Genomic DNA, 19,803 nt, shown 5'->3' with positions numbered 1-19,803 from the left:
GATCTTTCTTTTAGCAAAGGGAGCAGATCTCATCACGAAGTGAAGCGGATTCGAGGCTACGAATTGGACACAGTCAAGTGTGTACAGTTTCAGTTCAAGCCAAGCCAATTTTGTAAGACATTCTCACAAATATAAAATTCGTACTCCTGTACATTTTAAGAGCAAGCTAGGCACAATTTCCAATTATATTTCATTGCTCTAAGTAGAAATTTTATTTTTGTCAGCACGCGACTTGCCACTGGACCCGACGAAATTGGCTCGATGTGAGTACAAGTACCAGTTGAAACCTCTGGCATCGCCAGTGGAGTGTGCTAGTCCCCACATGCACACGTTCGAGCCCACTCGTATCTCGTTTGGACTGGAGGACATAGACAGTATGAAGTGGGTGGCCATAGACAACCACATCATGAACCACGAACAGTGTCCATACATATTCGAGCAGAATGGCGTCAAATTTTGGAGGAGCAGGTTCTGTATCTTGCCAGTGCTCAAGAAATCAAAGTTAGTTTTTTTAATTAAGTTTTCTAGTGTATTTGGGCATTGTATTAGCTAGGTTCAGGGATTAATTACAAAAATAAGAAATTTTAAAATAATATTGGTTTGAACGTGACTTTTGGCTTCAATTTTGTCTCAATCAGTTTGCTCAATGTCATATTCATTTTTTAGCAGACCTGAGCTTGTTTACGACTTCCCACAGACCAGTAGGGAGCTACTTGAGTATGTGCACAAGTTCTGTCGAATCATAGAGTATCTGAACGGGATAGACTTGAAGCGAAAGGGTGCCATGAATTTACGCCTACCACAAGATCAGCATACACTATCGGGCCATGTGCCTCATTCAGACCCAGGGAGCAAGACTCAGACACAACCTGCTGCCAGTGAGGCTTCAACGCCCAATGCGCAGTTGCCCACTATCACACCGGTCGACCATTCTGCTGGAATATCTATATCTGGCCAGTCATGCACTAGTATTTTTCCATCTACACCGGAGAAGAGGCAAGATGTAGAGCGGAGTCGGAAGAAGTCCAAACAGCAGAATCCGGCGGGTGCCAGTGGTAGTGTAGACAGTAGCACCAGCAGCGCTATTTTAGACAACCACGCTGTTACTCTAAACTCACCAAATGCAGTGTTTCTGGAGTACATGCTCAAAAGTAATCAGGTCCCACTGTTCGACCTTTCCAAGAGCTTCATGGAACCTGCGTTTGAAACACATCTGAACAGTTCTTTCCTGGGAATTGACGCCTGTCGATGGGGTATTAAGTTTCTCAATGGATCGCCGTCTGAGGAAGCAGGTAATAATACGTCTTGTTTGACTATTTTCTGCGAATTAATTTTTTATATTTATAATAACTCCAATGCGAATGAATTTTTAGATAAATATAGGGATAAAATTGAATTATTCTTTTCAGTGGTTGAAAAATTTCAAGATCTTCTTGAGAATTGTCTCATTTATCCTACTGTGATATTGGCCGATGTAATGGTCTCAGACGATAAAAATTACAAACTACCACCCAAACTAGACTGCGTTTCAAAGCTGTTCATCCCAGGGTTCGTATTCTACACTGTTGTCACTGCCCCCCAGTTGCCCGAAATCATTGCGCCGCCACGTCTTCCGAGAAATGGGGAGCGCGGCAAGAGCATACTGTTCAGCTGGGACACTTTTGAAGTGATGACGTCTTGGTGTGAACAGAATTCAAGTTGGAATGAAAGTTTGAATCTGACCAATAGAATTGATATAGCTTCTGACCTATTGCAGAAGGGATCCATTCCATCTGAGTCCAAAAAAAGTGACGGAGACAGATCTATATCAAGTGAAAGCGATACTTTAAAACTTATGACAACGCCTCATTGGGGCACTTTAAGAAGGATCCTTCTAGAAACTTCGGAACAGGACAAAGATAAAGACCAGGACCTGACGGGTTTGAAACTAAATTTTGACTGGAAGTCGAGAAATGCTTCGTTGGAATTACCTGCAGTGAACATAGCGTGTAAGAGTGTGGATGGTAAAAGGCACAGTGACAGACACGAGTACTGCTTCTGTGCCTACAATATCCTCTACCATCCTCTGGCTGCTTTCCAGATGGAGTTCCAGTGGCTTGTAGCTAGTGGACCACTACTCTCAAACATGATCAAAGGTTCTCGTTAATACTGACACAGTTTAGAATAAAATAAAACAAATTCCTAAACTCCTCTTTGGTCCCTCATTCGAATATCACCAATAGTGAACCTTCAAGTAACCTGAAAAATTAAAGCAAAACTTTTAAAATAAAAAAAATTATTATGTTATTGAAGTAAGACTATTAATAGTAACTAAAACATTGTGGATTGTGGTCTATTCAATGTAATAGAATCGGAAATGTGAACATGACATTTTTTGGTGGCTATACCCCTTATTTTCATTATGTTTTATGATACTAGTTTTGACTTGGGATCCTTTAGGGCTAGTTTTAATAACGCAAACAAAAATTAATATACGTACTAATTCTAAGAAATATACGGTTTAAACGTATTTATTAGTAAGCACACCGATTTTTTGAACATTTTTTTTGTATCGTGTGTCTTAGACCTTCAAAGAAAGTGTGAACAGAACCAGTTCAACCTCGTGCCAATCCCGATGGATCCTTTTCCTTCCCTCTCCTCTGGGGAGACGAACAAACTCAGTCCTCTCGCTCGGGCCATCTTCATACCGCTGCTATTGACACCGGGAATGCTGACGAAATGTGGGAGTTCTGGACCCTCACAATTAGATCCGGATAAAATTTTGGACAGTCCAGATATCCGTATGCGTCTAATAGTGCTGCAGAAGAATATTCTGTCCCGGTTTGGGTTCCTGCACAGTAGTTGCGTGTTGCCCAAGAGTCTTCACAGAGAGAGGAGTGAAGGCGGATCGATTGGAGACAACAGTCGCAATAGAGTCGAACTCAACTCAGATCCTCTGCAGTTCATCCACGCCACCGGCTTCTGCTTCTGCTCAATTCCAGAGTTAGATGCAAATGTGGATAGTTTTCATAGGCTTCTTATCTTACTCTTTTCTTAAACACCCCCTCCCCTTTGCTGCAGCAAGATAGTGCAGAGACCCTTTCCATCACAAATTTGAAAAGAAAAGCTAGATTTTTGGGATTGTTTAGGAGCTACCATATGAAAAATATGTTCTGGTCATGTAAAAACCTTTTATTACTACTAACAGGACTTGAAAGCATTCTTGTTTGATCCATACAGACGTGAAATTTAAACTATGCAAAAAACTTGGATCTATCGGTGTCCCCAGAGGCTTCAAAAAAATACCGATATTAATGCTTCATCGTTAGTTGCCTGAAAACTCAGCTTATTTGTGTTTCAGTTACTTGAAGTGTGATAGAATCACATTGCATCATCAGACAACGCCCGAAGAAAAGACGGAGAAAGATGGGGTTGCGTTGGGATTTCACTATGTGGTGAATACTCTCTTCACTAGAAGGACGCTCACCAAACAACAGGAGGCAGAGACACTGTCAGTCGACAGACTCATGCTCACCTTCGCAAAGTTCTGCCAGAATGAGAACGATTCTCTTGCGGAACTGGCAGCTACCACTTTTGAAACTTTTTATCCATCAATTAGCAACACTTGAGATGAAAATTTCGATCTGAAATAAACTGAACACTAAACATTGAATAGTATATTTTTGCGTACACAGATTCTAATTTATCAAATATAATTGCATTTTTAAAATCTGTGGGCGCTTTTTTGATTGAGATATCTGATTAAATGCGGTTCAAACCTTACTTCACGTAGTAATACAGTGCTGATTACCCGAGCGTAACCCATTGTGATAGCACAACGCAATTTTTTTCCTAACCAAAAAGCAACTGAATCTGTAGGTTCCATCAGCAGTATAATGTCATGTGCTATGACATTTGACAGTAAAAAGTTAACACAGTTGATGCTTTTTTCATTCATCAATTGAACCGAAAATATAACTAACTGTTTCTTGAACAGTATACATATTAAAATCCCATTTCAGAAACTTTCAAACTCTGTATACTTCGCCAGATTTTTGGAATGCATAGTTAAACCTTAATTTGGTTTAAACATTCTAACGTTTTTACTTGCCAAGTTACTGTGGTTGCCATTAGTTAATTACACGCAAAATTTGAGTTTTTGTGCATTCAAAGCTCCCGATTCTTTGCCGCTTTATCGCTCGTATTTGCAAAGTCGCAGCTTCGCAAAAAAACGAATGAAATTTGAAACCCGTTTTTTAAAAAACTGAATTGCTCTTAAACAAAAAGTAAGACAAAAAAAGTTGTTTAATATTTAATAATTATGGTGCAATTAAGTTTGCGAAATGTTGTGTAGGAAAATGTCCCCTAAAAACAATAATTATGCCAACACCACTGGTTGATCTGCTGACCAAATTATATCAAATGGACCCGCTCATACATCGCAACAAAACTTGAAGGGGTACAATCTCCCAAAAAATCTTGCTCAAAAATTTGAAAAAATGGTTTTAATTGAAAAGATGATATTTTTACAAATAGCAAAGCTATTTTTGGCTGTCAAACAGAAATTTACTTATTTTTACCCTTGCAATCAGAAAAGGTGTTGCAACCGGGTATTAGAATATTCTTGCCCGCTTATAACTTTTTATCACAGAACGGTCCATTTGATAGGAAAGAAGTGTTACACGTGCAAACTGCTGATATGCTCATAAAAGGCTGCCATAAAATAACTAGTTAGTAATTAGGTGGAGTTCGTTTCAAGCAAATATTTTTTAACTTTTGCTTAAGTTTTTGCTTAAGTTTACGTCTTGCGTCAGTTTTGAATAATTTCATATACTTTTTTGTTTTTCTTTCGATTAAACGGCGGTTCCAATTTATCTTCAAGCGTAGTTTCGGGGAAAATTAGTTTTTATGCTTTTGTTTGTTTCAGCACAGTTGAAAAATTTAATAGACTTTAAAGCTCAAAATTTTGTCTCTCACAAACGTTTTGATTACACCTCAACAGTGGTCGACTGAAATTTTATCACTTTAGTTGCCGCTCACTCAGGTCTTCTAAAGTTATTTGTAAGGTGGATTAAAAATATCATTCAAAACAAACATGAAATTTATGTAGGTGTAGATTACTCTGTTTTTTTTTCAGGTTAATTGTTCAAATAAGTGTGTTAGCTTCATTTTTCAAAAATTGTTTTCTAGATCTTTTTGGTAATCTCTGTCCTGTAATGCAAGATTTTTGGCTGTTGAGAATTGTCATCATTTCTATCGTCGACCCACCTTATTGTTGAAAACGCGTTTCATTTTTCAGGAATGATTCATTTCGACAAATAATTTATGTAACCACTGCAATTTTCAGAATTATTTTCACAATTAGGCTGCAAAACGTTCAAAAATATGAGTTCACTTTTTACAATTCAATTAGCTGTTTCTAGCGCATGCGTAATAAGAATCTTGAAATAGGTTCTAGAAAAGCAAATTTTGTTGTTTCTTGTCTGATAACTAAGAATAAAGGGTTATATAACAGAATGTCGAAGTACAAGAGTGTTGAAAAAACTGCTCAAAAATCACAATCTAATTTCAAAAAAAAAACAAGGATTCTTACACTACAGAAAATATATAGTTGTTAAAATCAAACCACTGCCATAAGAAAGCAGGAAAATCTCTGTAATTGTCAATGGCTTGAATAGAAAAAACCAAATGTTTCTTTAAAGGAGCGTTTAATTTTCCACGATCAGTTATCACAGTTTTATGTTAACTCAAAATTTGCAATGAAAAAAAAAACTAGTCGGAATCTAGTTTTCAGAAAGGAATCTTTTTTTCGGAATCTAGTTTTCATTGAAAGACACTGCACTTGCAAATGCAATGAAAGCTGCTCACATCAAAAATGTATCACGTGGTAAGTCAGCTTGGTAAAATTTGAGCAGACAAACAAAAGTCGGACAATTCAAGGCTTAGCTGAAAAAAATGTGATAGAACAAAAAATTGGACGGGAAATTATCATTAAAAAAATTTGAACGATAAAGTATTTTCAATTTTCACTTATCGCATTTCAAAGGATCTAATTCAATGAAATCAAAAAAGGGAATATTTTGCCTTTAAGATGATGAAAAATAATTCAGTAAACCGAAAACACAAATCAAAATCATTTGGACCGGAAACAATTTCTAAGAAAATAGAAAAAGTTAGATATAAAAAACTAGCCAGGGTTAGCAAATTGAAAACTTCAAAAGATAATAAAACACCTTTGTAACTTAAAAAACTGTTGACATCGCAAAAATAATTGATCGGCAACTAAACCGACAAATCAATATTCGACCAACAATAGTCAGATTATTCAATTTGTTTTTGGAAAAAAAATCAATTCATTACACTGAAAAAAACGTGGCCGGGACTCAAACCTCAGACTAAAGGGTGCGAAAGCAACTGCATTTCCTCCACGCTAAATGGGAAGGGCCTGGAAGTTCCAATTACAAGACACTTGCTTTTGCAATTATTATAAGATATTGCGGAATTATATTTTTTATGCTCATCTCCGGATCGCACAAGAAGCCATTTGTTTTATTCCATTTTTTCATGCTTGATAGGTTTCGCGCTACATCTAATCGGCTTATCATATTGCGTCTTCTGACGAGCGAAAAAAGGTTTTGTGCGTAGGTGTTTGTGTTTTAAAATTGAGGCTGACCTAAAACTTTTGTTAATCTTCTTGACTTTTTTGGATTATTTTATTTTCCTTAATAGGTTCCGGCCCATCTTATATCGGCTCAGTGGCCTCATACTGTTTCATTTTAGGTGCAAATAAAATGTTTTCAGGTTGAGGTGGACTTAGTAACTTTGAAGAAGTCTGAAGTCTTGTTGATTTCTTTAAAGGGTTTCTGACAAGGTTTTTTTCGGCTTTGTTACCGCTGTGTACATTATTTTCCAATGCTTATTTCACATTCTATTGTCTCGGCATGTTTTCGTTTCAAACTAGCCTTTTTCTTTTTGGTAGATCTAGTTTTTTCAATCTTTTTAATTAAAAAAATTTTTTTCTTGTTTTGTATCGCAAGTGATGCGAAGCTCAGCTTCACCTTGTTGTATTAGTGTTCAACTTCTATGTTGATTTTAATAGCAAAATATGCAAGTAATCAAACGCTTAATTGCAATATCTAGAGGATAGTAACACAGGCAATTGCTTTCTTGTACCATACTGTTCATTACAAATTTAGAATGTTTAGTTTAACGCGTACTGTGACTAGCGCAGCAAATCTCTCCCAGAAAGTATTCTAAATTGAATTGTGGCAGGCTACTTGATCTTATTATTGTGTTACTGGCGAGCAGCGTTTTTTTTTAAACTGTACAAAGCGGGTTCAGTTTAAAAACCTGAAAAAGTCTATTTGAAATTGAATCAGAGTAGCTTTAGAGAAACATGATAGGTTTTGTTAACTTCATTGCCATGGTGTTTGAAAACAACTTTTGTTCTCAAAGTTTTTGCCAGCAGCAAAGACACTTTGAGCAGCTCCCATTTGGAAAGTACTGTATTGATTAACTTTTATGTTTGGTATTTGGCTAGTTATTGACGTGACATCAGTCAATCAAGCTAACAGTTTCTTTCCCAAAATTATTCAAAATCTAAAATTTTACCGAACTGGAAAATAGGCACAAGAAGGTTTAATTCAGAGTGTTCCTTAACTAAAGAAGTATCATTGATGTATATCAAAAAGCATGGCATCTAAAACCGAGTATTATGAGACGCCACATGTTGTTTTAACAGACAATTTCATACCAATAGTTTAGATTTAAAACCTCTTTGTTCAACAATTCAGCATTTTGCTCAATTTTAGGCATTTCGCTATATTTATTTTCAACTAACAATAAAACTACACAAATATTGAAGCCAAGTTTGGGGAAAAAGCGCAACATTCAAGAAAACTTTCAGTTTATTTCAAAAATTGGTTCACTTTAAATTTTTCTTATAAACTTGAAAGCAAAAGAAAACAGTTGAAAAAAAAAACATTAAGTTGTTACTGAACAAAAAAATCAGAAATCCACAAAACAAAAGTACTTTTAATCTAAAAAGGACGAGTCTGAGCCATAAATTTGAACACAAATAATAATAAAAAAAATTGTACCTATTCAGATGTTTGATATCCCAACAAAACAACAAAGATTTTAGCCGGGTAAATAGGTACAATAAAAAAATTTAGTTGTGCAAAAAAAAAACATTTTTTTTTCAATTGATTGTAATTGTTTAAAAGACAGTAAACAAAAAATGAACGTCTATCTCAAAACCATTAACGGTAGAACAAATGAGTTAGAACCTATAATTTATGTTTGGTAGAAAATCTGTCATGCTTCTCAAAATCAAAAAAATCAGTCTTCAAAAAAGTCATTCAGTTCAAAAGTGAAAAATTTAACATAGATATTTCAATGTTGAAAACTCGAGAACTAAAAAATCAGAACTTAGAACAGTGATTCTAATATGTTGAACTGCTCTACTAAGCTGATTTAATACTTTCCGGTTTTGATGTAACAAAAAAAGAACAGATTTTGTTTTTCCAAAAATTGCCAAATTAGTATCTTTTTATCTGTAAATTTAAATATTTAATATCTACAGAATTGGTAAATTTGAATAATCTCTTTTCTATCTGTAAATTTAAATATCTTATATCTGCAGAATTGTTTTTCTCATTAAAAACAATTAAAACTTGAATTTCGCCAAAAAACAGAGCAGTCGTAAGTACACAAGCAAAAATCTTATGTGTTTTCAACAAAATCTTTGGAAACAAATATTCCTTGATAATTGTAAAATGAATAAAATTGTGATGGAATTTGACACAAAAAAGCTGCCAACTGAAACATAAATTGTTGCTATCTAGAACATATGAGTTGGTACAAAAGAAAAAGCAACAGTAAGTCTATGATGATGAAAAAGAAGGAGAAACAATCCCAACAATCGAAAAAAACTAGTTGCAAAAAATCTTGAACTCAATCCAATAATGTTATCAATTTTTTTTAAATAGTCAATAGATCAGGAGCTTGCCATCTAGAACAAATTATATGACAGAGCGCTCCTACATTCGGAGGTAAGTCTGTCTCACAATAAAAAAAAAAACACTCTCCTTAAGCCACCCTACAATTCACTTCGACTATTCACTGCGAAAAAGAAAGAACCAAAAATACAGTTCGTATTCAAAGCGCCAAAATTAAAAAAACTTTTCACAACCCCGAAAACAAAAACGCTATTCGCAACGCCAAAAAATAAAAACCGATTCAGAGCGTCGAATCTTTTTTGCTCCAAATTATTACGCTTGCGATAAGCAACCGTTATCAAACTGGAATCTCGTAGCATTGTAAATGGTGTTCAACAAGTGCAATTTTTTTTTTCAGTTCAGTTGATGTCTGCTCAAAGAAAGTCGACTTATTTGCCACAAATCAGTGACTATCTTTACCTTAAACATTTTTCTTTGTAGTTGCAAGCGCAAGCACTGTTCATTCTTGTTTCAAGGAGATTTGAAAAATTAAAAAAAAAATTAGGTTCTATTTTTCGGTTCACGTGGTTTCAAATCAAAAGTGTTAGCTTAATAGCTACATTTTTTGTGGTGCTGTATTTTTTAGAAGTTTAATTAAAGATTACTTAGTTTAGAGTTTCTTAAACATCGATTTTTTTTATTAGTAGTTGCAAGTGCAATTGTTGTCCTTTTGTTGTTTAAGGTGGGACTCCCAACATTTTTTCTCAAACTAATTTTTTTTATAACATTTTGTCTGCTCCAAGATTGTCGTTTTTATTTTTTTTCTCATAAATTTGGTTCAGTTGTTGCTATATTAAAATTCAAGTGTCTGTTACCTTTGCCTGGAATAAACCTCTACTGAGACATTTGAAAGCTTACATGACCTAGTTTCTCAAAAAAAAATCGTTTTCGGCTTGTTATGTTTTAATCTTATATTACGGCTGTATCGCATGTGGTGCAGATCTCTGCTTCACCTCCGTGTAAACAATTGTTTTGAATATAACTAACTGCGGCAAGTTTTTGACATCACAGTCCATTATTCGTTCCAATTCCGGGCTCCTCTGCGATGAAAAAGATTGACCGCCTCGATTTGGTAATTTTTCCGTTATGCATTTCTCAGACAATTTTGAATTTTTAACAGCCATTTATTTTTCGGCGCTGCGAATAGTTCAATAATTTTTGGCGTTGTGAATAGTTTTTAAAATTTCATCGTTGTGAACGTTCGGCGCTGTGGGAATACACCGCCGAATAATACTATGAAAATAGCCGAAGAATACACCGCTTAATTTTCTGTCAACTAATATCTGAGATAATTCAAAGAACTGTCGTAACTTTTAGGAGACTCTCTTAGTGCTGATTGTTTTGGTGCTTTAAATTTGGAGTTTTGTTTTTTTTTGGTGCTTTTATTCTTCTTTATGCTAGTGGAGTTTTGTGTTTTGATTTATAGAGATGACATACTTATTTCCAATTGAGAAACATTGATGTTGGTATTATATAAAGTAAGTTTTGGACCTGACGAAAACTCGAACTTTTTTTTATTTCAACAGGTCTTAGCGGCCCAGCTAAACCGTTTTTCCAGTGATACTATAATATTTGCTGTTATTCCACTAAGGAGTATTGATGAGTAGTGTAGATAAAAAGTTACCAAGGCTTTCATTAGTAATATTCGCGTCTTGATTTGTACAGCTTGTTTTAATTGGATATAGTGTTTTTACAGTGTTTTCTATTGGTTTTTTTTGGTTCGCCCTCAAATTAGGATAATGATCAAGGTAACTCCTAGATAATTTACTTGTGGTTTTTCAACAAAAAAAAATTATCTTCCAGCTGTATACTGTCTATTTTATCATTTCTGCTTTGCTTCTTGCTGAAAATTATCAGCTCAGTTTTGTCAAGGTTTAGCTTAAGGTAAAGACTTGTAAAACCAAGGGAAAGATCTTGACAACAATGCTGCAGATGCTGCAGAGCAAAATAATTATTTGTGTTAAGTTCTTAAGACTGTTTCTTGAAGTATGATCTGAATTTTGCACTACTTTGCAATTACCGGGTAATTGTTTTTTTTTGGATCATTTATGTAGAGGTTGAAAATTGAACTTGTTAAGCATGCATCTTGAAGCACACCTTATTGAAGTGATATCCTGTCCAGTTCTGTGTTTTTTACTACAGCTTTTTGTTACTCATTGATAATGAAGTTATAGATCATCCAAAGCCAATTCTGACGCTAATGAATTTAATTTTAGGAAAAATATGATCAATTGAGTTGGAAGCTTTTGAAAGATCTAATAAGAAAGAGGTCGAAACACTAAACTATTGCATTCATAGTAGAGTATGATGATCTAAAACCTATTGTGTGTTGCTTAGTCAGTTATCGCTTAATAGATATTCCTTTAGTTGTTCATGCAACAATTTTTTCCAAATTTTTTTTAAATGCGCCTGTTATTAATATATGTCTACAGTTTTTCGCTGAAGATGGGTTATATTTTCTTTAGATTGGAGTAACAAAAGTTGTTTTTGTTTCTAAGGAACCATAATACGTTTTGTGTATTCTTTTTTTTAGAAAACAAGTGAGAATATAGTTCATTGCAGCTGTCTATCAGAGCCCATGCCGGAAAATCGGACAAACCAGGCGGTTTTGTTGCATTAAAACTGTGTGACTCTTATTTGCATTCAAATTTTTTTTAAAATGTTTTTAATTTTTTTGTTTAAGGTGGTGTGTTTATATTTTTTTTGTTCGGGTTGTCAAAAAAATATTATCTTGAAATTTTGTAGTTTTCGAAGTTTGCCATTTTCAACCTGTATGTTTTTGAGTCTCCAAACGAGTTTTTGGTGGTGTTTTGTTTGCAGATTTTTTAGATTTTCTAGCATCGTTCATGATAACTATTTACTTCGTTCGTTGGTTATTTAATTGATTAGTTATGCAAGTAAGTTGTCATCTTTGAGATTTTTTATTGATTTATCAATAAGTATACAAATTGTTTTTGGTTGCAAACCTTTTTTATGCAGTCAACTATATTTGAGCTGGATATTCAAACATCTTTTCTGGATGGTCTTGCTGATAAAATTATGACCAGTTGGTTTTTGATAGAGAAAACCATCTTGGAACCCTTTTTTTGTATAGTTTGATTTGTCATAGATTTTGCTCTCAAACGTTCAAGTTTGTTACATTTTTTCATGTAAGGTTCTATCTACAATCTTCATCTCTTAATGAAGATTGTAGCTTTGTGGTCTTTGTTGATCAGTGGCTTAAAGGTAAGAGTCTTTTCGTTTTGTTCAGTTGATTGTAGGTTGGTAATTTTGTAATCAGTCAAAGATTTTAAACGAGTTGGTGTTGATTTTGTTGCAACTTCTAAGTTACATGGCGTTAAAATTAAGTTTCAGATTTTTTTCGTCATAATCAAGATATCTTAGATTACAATCTCTCATAAGTATCAAGCTTGGGTTATAAGCTTGTGCATGATCAAGGGATGTAGCAATTTTTTCGAGAAATTCAGTTTCGTTAGATTTCTTAGGGTTATATGCGATGTTTATCAAAGTAGATCTTGTTTTTTTGGCGTTTTTGCACTCCACCTAGATGCAGTCATAGTGGCCATAAATTAAGTTTAGGTTCTTGCGAAATTTAGCAGTCAGTATTTTTGGAATGAGAATCATAACACCACCGCATCCTCTTTTCTCACTGCCCTCTAAAGATCTGCCACAGCGAAATGGGGTAAACTGGTTAATATATATAAGTATAAATTATAGTCATTAGAGATTTGAACTCTGTCTCAGACAATCCATAAATTGCGTTTTTTCGGCATATGTGTACTTGGTCCTTAAGATCACCTCTTTTCCTGTTTAGACTTCTGCAGTTTATGTTAGATTTTAATATTACCTTTGTACTTATCAAGTTTTACCAAAATTTCTCCGAGACTCCTATTTGGACCTGGATCTGCATGAATGTCTCCAGAGCATAATAATCTGTTACTAAGTCATGCAGAAGTAAGCCTCTTAAGGATAGTTTTTGGAGATAGTAAGGTTGATAGAAATGGTAAATCAAATAGTGATACTAGTTGTAAAATTATCAACAATGTGCGCCTGAAAGTCACAAATAACTTGAATGAGGAGCGTTTGAGATGCACTCGATATGTCTTATTTGTTTAAATAGTGGCAACCCATGGAACAATCTTTCCATCTCGTTTATTCAATGCTTTATATATAAACAAAATATTTTTGTCGGAATACATAGAAAAAAGTGAGCTGGTTAGGAACTAGATCACAAACATTGTAACGTCAAATTGTCAAACAACAAATATCATTTCGAAATATGACTAGGTAGCTTTAACGATAGTAGCCCTGCACCTTGTATTAGGGTGGATTGTTCAGCTTGTTAGGACTTTGATATTTCGTATGTGTCCGTGAATAAGGGTAATTCCAATTCGCTAAAATTTTGTTCAAACAATTTTTGAAGCTCAGGGCAGTTTTTGGAATGGGAATTTATTCGAACATTGACAGAATAATGAAGGAAAGCAGTTTCATAGAAAGGGTACACCATGCTCATTCAAATGAATTTTATCCCAAAAGAGGAAGCTCCAATTACTGCTGTTCTTTATCATGAAGCCGCAATACTCGTCAAGCCGTCAAGCTGCGATGTTCTCCTTCTACCTAAACACCCCCGCCGGAATCTCCAGCAGTGAAAAACCAGTTTGCAACCGCTTTCATTTCTTTTTTGTTATTTGTTATTGAAAACCTTTTTTACAATGAATTTTACAATCTATTATTTTTCTTGTTTTGCTTTTTTGAAGCATATTTAGTGAATATCCTTGAGAAAACTGGTAATACGAACCTCAAGGAGTAGGTACTGCAGCCCCGAAGATGTGGGAGCCACAGTTCACTCGAACAGAGGTGCAAGGCTAGCCGACCTTGCCGCTAATGTCTCGCGCTACCCCTCGCAGAAACTGATCCGTGCTATCATAGTAACCAGCTTGAAGGATCACTCATCTACGGTTTCAGATTTGCCAATGATTGGAGGTTTTTCATAGGATTGATAAATCAAAATTTTAACCCAAATGTGCTTATTATCCCCAAAAACCATCCTCTCTGCAAATAATCATTTTTATAAATATAACACTTGGTGCTCGAAATAAGTCTTAGTTTCGCCTTACAAAAACATTTTACCAGTCAAGAAGGCAAATTGCTTCCCTCAAATCTAAACGTTAATTTTAGTGCAAATATATTTTGTAAAAAGGGTATTCATTTTTCTTTCTATGTTAATAAAATTTTTAGTTTGTTGCTCGCTCAGCTAAAGTATATATTCAACAAAAATTTACTCTCCTCTCTGCTAAATAATGGCCGATTCAATGCACTGCTTTATTTGTAAACGCCACCTCTGAAAACGAAGCATAAAATGCGTCATTTGCAATGCATTCATTCATTTCTCATGTAACGGGCTATAGAGCAGCAAAACTTATTACGATGGGTTCTCCTGCGAATACTGCACCGCCGAGATTTTTGCAAAAGCGTCCAATTCCACCAACAGACCACTAAGCGTAGCCCCCAACACAGCTCAAGAAGAAACATCACTGGCAACACCCGAAACAAACGTACAGCCCACAACTCAACCTAGTCAATCGCCCCAGCAATCACTACAGTCCCTTCTGATCCCTGAAAACTCGTCGACCAAGAACTTGAATTTAAAATAAACGACATAAATAAAAATGTCGTTAAATGGAAACCTGATCAAGAACAAGCCCAGTTTTCAATTCATAGAATTACTGAACGAGCAGCTGCTGTCATCAGTAGAAGGAACAACAAATTTCAACGTCGCAATGAAAGCAGCAATGATTCTCCCACATATGCTGCTCCCCAAAAGTAAATCAGACGCAAACGGATATAATTCCAAAGCTCTGAGCTGCCGCATAATTTTATGGAAGCAAGGCCTTACAAACGATTTTTTCACTGAAGCGAAATTCTTCAAATGAGACTTCCAAAATAGACGAAGTACTAAGTAAACGAGGAATTGAAACAACTCGATAAACTAATGAGCACAGGCACATTATAAGCCGCCATTGGTTGGCTTTCAGACAAAAAGACAAAAAGAATGCTTCCACCTAAACAAATAAAAACACACCCAAGCCAAAGCAACAAGCACTAACTATATAACTGAAGTTAGTGAAGACACAATGCCATACCCACTCTACAGTCGACCAAATAAACGCCATGAAAATTTGAAAATCAGCCCTAAAACGCAGGGAAGCCACGCTCCCTCAGGTCTAGATGCATGCGAATGGAGAAGGTTATTATTTCTTTTCAATAAGACAACTATTGAGCTTTGCAAAACAATTGCAAAGCTATCCTATACATTAGCAAGTAAAGATCTCCCCATAAAAACCTAACGGCGTGCAACTCGCGTCGTCTGATACCTCTGGGCAAAATCCATGGGTAAGGCTCAATAGTATAGGCGAGGTTCTGTGACGAATAATTGGCAAAACAATCACCCAATGTATAAAATCAAACTTAAAAATCTTGGAAGAAATTTTCAACTCTGTGCTGAAGCCAGAAGTGTGAAAACGAATGTGCTATGAAAAGTTTGAGGAACGAATTTGGGAAACCGGAAACGGACGCCATACTTTTTACTGGCCTTCAACTCAATAGAAAACTTGCTCTGAAAATTTAGAAATCCATTGTCGAGCACTACAACATGCGCTGGCCAACTTATATAACCATCCCTCAAATTTTTATGTCAATAACATGGTTTTGACATCTACCGAAGTCGGAACGCAAGGTGATCCCCTCGCAATGGCTATGTACGGAGTTGGGATAATCCAATTGATCAAGCTCCTGCAAAAACCAAATGTCACCCAAAAACGGTACATAGATGACGGAAGCAGTGCAGGTGATATTACGAATCTTCGCGCAATACTGGACAACATGCATGGTCACAGAAAGGCTTTCAGCTACAATGTGAAGCCTTCCAAGTATCAACTCATAGTAAAAGAAAACCGTCGGGAAAAGCGCCATAGAGGTATTCGAAGGCACAAATATGGCAGATGGTTTTAGAGTCTTGGATCGGACATAGAAACACCATCAGCATACAATAAATACATGAAAAGCGGAATTGAAAAGATAATTACTCTAACAAATTTTTTTCCAAATTAACTAAAACATCACAACAAAATGTGTACTCCTCCTAAATAAAAGAGGTTCAAAAGAAAATTAAATTTTTTAACCAGAACAAATCCGGAAGCTTTCAAGAAAATGGATGAAACTAAGAAAAACCTAAGACAGCAGTTACTTCCTAGTATTATTGGTAAAAACCATAAAACCGATGAAGGTCGCAGCCTTTTTGGACAACCATTAAGAATGGGAGAATTAGAACTCCTCAGTAACACGGACTTTTCCAGAAATTATGAGTGATCGCAATCCATTTTTTATCTGTTAGAAAACAGTGATCCAGAACCAGCGGAATTGGAACAATTTTTGATTAATAGAAACTTCAAAACTGAAAAACAGAGTATCTCTCTCTCCCAAAAGGCTAAAATTATAGACAATTGCTCATTAAAAAAGCTGAAAATAAATCTAGCATCACAGACAGGAGCATCGATTTGGCTAAGTGTGCTACCCTTAAAAACTACAATTTCCCTCAGAGTTATAAGTTGGTTTACATCTGAGATATGGATGAGAACCACCAAACACTCCTAATACACGCCCATGTGGACAACCGTTCACACTCACGCACTCTCTACACTGCCCAAAAGGTGGATACACTCAACTAAGACATAAAAAAATTCGTGATACCTTTGCAACACTCCTGGACGAAGTATGCCATGATGTTGAAATAGAGCTTCAATCGTTGGAAGGCGAAAGCTTTCACAACAAAACAACTACTAGCGAAGATGACGCTCGACTTGACATCAAGGCAAATGGACTCTGGGGAGGCCAATTCAGGCAGACCTTTTCCGATGTGAAAATTTTCAACCCTCATAATAAATCCTGCCCTTAAAATAAATCTGACACCAACAAAAATTATGAAAGTGTCAAAACATTAAAATACCAACAAAAAATTCTGAATGTGGAACACAGCACCTTTGTTCCAATACTTTTTGCGTGTACTGAAGGAGCAGCATCAGGCTCCACAAAAACTTCCATAAACTAGGAGAGAAACTAAGCGAAAAATGGAACGAATCATTCTCGGACACAAAAAAGTTTAAGAGAGCAAATATATGTTTTTCACGTCCGAGGAGTACGATCCTCTGCCTCAGGGGGTGCAAAAAATTTAAAAATACATCCAACATAGACAATTCTATCTGTGCTATAATCGATGACGGTGGCTTTTAATTGACAATTTTTTGGATGCTTTAAAAGACTTGAATTATTAATCGGATTTTGCCGATGTGTTTTCATAGCGTCAGTATGACCCCATCCAACATGAGCACGGACCGTCGCCTATTTGAAATGGCCCATTTTAATTTATCATTGAGTTAAGTTCGAGCACCCGGTATCCTGGTTTTGATTTACAAGTATCATGTAATCATTGTAAATATCTATATTAAAATATGCCTCATCGTAAGTCATTATTAGTGGTGTTTTCCATACAACTATCCTGCATAAATTTTAGGCATATCATTTTAGGCATAAATTTTTCATCAATTTTTTTGCTAAGAACTGGAATTATTTTCTTGCCTAAATGTTAATTATACTTCCGGCAAAAAAAATAAACGCAACCGTAAGAATATACAGAGACATCGGAAACGTTTTCTATCTTGTCAATTTCACCTTTTAAGAATAACTTCAACTTAATGATGCTTTGAGAGAGAGAAAAAAAAAGAGAGAGAGAGAGAGAGAGAGGGCTTAGGCTTCTATGTCTTACATTAGGGTTTGCACCTATTACTTGACGGCTGAGCTGACTTTTTGACCGGGTTGCAATGTCCACAGTTTCCTTTAAAGGCCCAGGATCTTAAAATGATCTCAAAGTAATTTTTGTAGAAATAATTCCAGTGTAATTTTGTTAGGTCATTTTGTTCGAGGTCAATATTTTTTTTTCGTATTATATTAAATAAATGACTGGTTCTTTTTCGAAAATTTCAAAAATTTTGTCAGCAAAAATTTCAAAGAGTTTTTTTGGATGTTAGATATTTTTGCTTGTTAATAAAATATCGTCATTTGGTTTTGTATTCGAATTTATTGGTAGTTTGATGTTGTAACTGCCTTTCAACTTTGATACTTGCATAAACAGATCTTTTAGTGCAAAATAATACGATGATGGTAACAATCTCAGTTCAGTTAGTCATCGTTTATAGCTCTCATCCCAATTGCCCGTTATCCAGATACTTGCTTTTTTTGACACGTTCTATTTCTTTAAGTTCAGTTTTGTTCGCGAATCAAGCTGATGATGCAAAATTTATTAAAGGTATTACAAATCCTACGCATTGAGTTTATTGTTCTTAGCATCAAGAGAGGGGATGTCATTTTCAGAAAGTAGAGTGCTTTCCAAGCTTTATTACACTTTTTATCAACAATTGGTTTCCATGATTGTTTGCTGGACATGAACATTCCAAGGTCTTTTTGTTCGGTTGTTTCAAAAAGCTGTTTTTGATTAAACGTGAAGTCATGCTTAACGCCTTCTTTTTGTTTTATTGGTAAGATACAGCATTTGTTCCCGTTTACTTTCATATTATTAACATTGCATCAATTTTCCACTTTCGATAGATCTTTCTGCTTCTTTTCTGGCATCGAAATTACAAGCTTGAAATCAGCCGCTTCACACTCTGTAATTTCCTTTGGTGGTTTGTCCACATATATTATGAAAAAAACGGGCCCAGTAAAGAACCTTGAGGTACACCACTAGTGACAGTTACTTTTACAAAAATGCAGTGATTTACTCTAACATACTGTTCGCGGCCAAATAGGTAACTAGCAACTATTTTAAGAAAATTACCCCCAATGTCTAATGTTTCATTTGTTGGAGCAGCAAGTCGGGTGGAAAAATATCAAAAGCTTTTTTGAAGTCAAAAAAAGTGCGTTTTCCTTTTCATTGTGTTCTTTGTGTAAAAGGTCTAAAAACAATTGAAGTTGAGTAACAACTGACTGATGTCTACTAAATTCAAGGTGTGATTGGTCTAGTTGCTTTTGTACAATAACTTTTTCGAAGACTTCCGATATACTGCGTGAAAAACTTATGACTCGGTACTGTTCATTCATTGCTCTGTTGTCGTCCTTAAATATTGGTATCACTTCATTTATATTCCAGGAAGATCGAAAGAAGCTTTTATTCAGGGCAGTTTTGAAAATCAGCAAAAATGACTTGTAGAAAGATGGTAGATTTTTCAGCACTGTAGTTTCTATCCGGTCTGGGCAACATGCCTTATTAATTTGCAGCTTTTTCAAAATTTTTGTTATATTAATTTCATTGAAATCGAATTCATTGAACCTTTGTCTATCGTAACAAGTTTTCGTTATTCGCATTGAAAAACATCACTGAAAATTTACAATTTTGCTCGTCTCCATTTGTAATCTGATTTCTGTAAGTCATAGTCAACGTGTACCTGCTGCTTTTGTGCATCAGTTTGAGATACTTTTGAAGATCAGAGTATCTTTTATATCGAAAGATTTTACTTTCAAACTAAGCTTGATCTTCGTTTAGCGATGTTTTCAGTCTCTTCTCCAATTTTTTCAACTTTGAAAAATCGATTGAGAGAAGATTCTTTGACCTTTTCCGTTTAAAAATTGGTATCAGTCTAGAGAGGTGTGAGAAATGTTTTCCAACCCATGGATGGAGATTCGATCTGTTTGTGGTTGTTTGGGGAATATTTTCGATTAATGTTCGATCAAGCCATTTGTACCTTTGTTTTACCAGTTCATCAAGTCTACTATA

At 35.2% G+C, this 19,803-nt stretch overlaps 1 protein-coding gene across 2 annotated transcripts in view; it reads left to right on the top strand.

Annotated features, from left to right (window-relative positions):
- Nucleotides 1-19,803, top strand: part of LOC134846008 (5'-3' exoribonuclease 2-like) — a 351,354-nt gene that overhangs the window by 116,757 nt on the left and 214,794 nt on the right. The window contains exons 14-19 of one of the 2 annotated variants that reach the window (XM_063863171.1): nucleotides 15-112; nucleotides 225-501; nucleotides 667-1,292; nucleotides 1,410-2,135; nucleotides 2,565-2,982; nucleotides 3,341-3,664. The exons of the other annotated variant lie outside the window; for it this stretch is intronic. Coding sequence (XP_063719241.1) covers nucleotides 15-112; nucleotides 225-501; nucleotides 667-1,292; nucleotides 1,410-2,135; nucleotides 2,565-2,982; nucleotides 3,341-3,608 — 2,413 coding nt within the window. The 3' untranslated portion in view covers nucleotides 3,609-3,664. Of the gene's footprint in view, nucleotides 1-14; nucleotides 113-224; nucleotides 502-666; nucleotides 1,293-1,409; nucleotides 2,136-2,564; nucleotides 2,983-3,340; nucleotides 3,665-19,803 lie in introns of those variants that run through there. 2 annotated transcript variants of the gene reach the window in all.

The sequence above is a fragment of the Symsagittifera roscoffensis genome, chromosome 5 (assembly GCF_963678635.1).
Source record: "Symsagittifera roscoffensis chromosome 5, txSymRosc1.1, whole genome shotgun sequence".
NCBI classification, from domain to species: Eukaryota; Metazoa; Xenacoelomorpha; order Acoela; family Convolutidae; genus Symsagittifera; species Symsagittifera roscoffensis.
The sequence above is the reverse complement of the archived record's forward strand: the minus strand, read 5'-3'. Positions and strand labels throughout refer to the sequence as shown.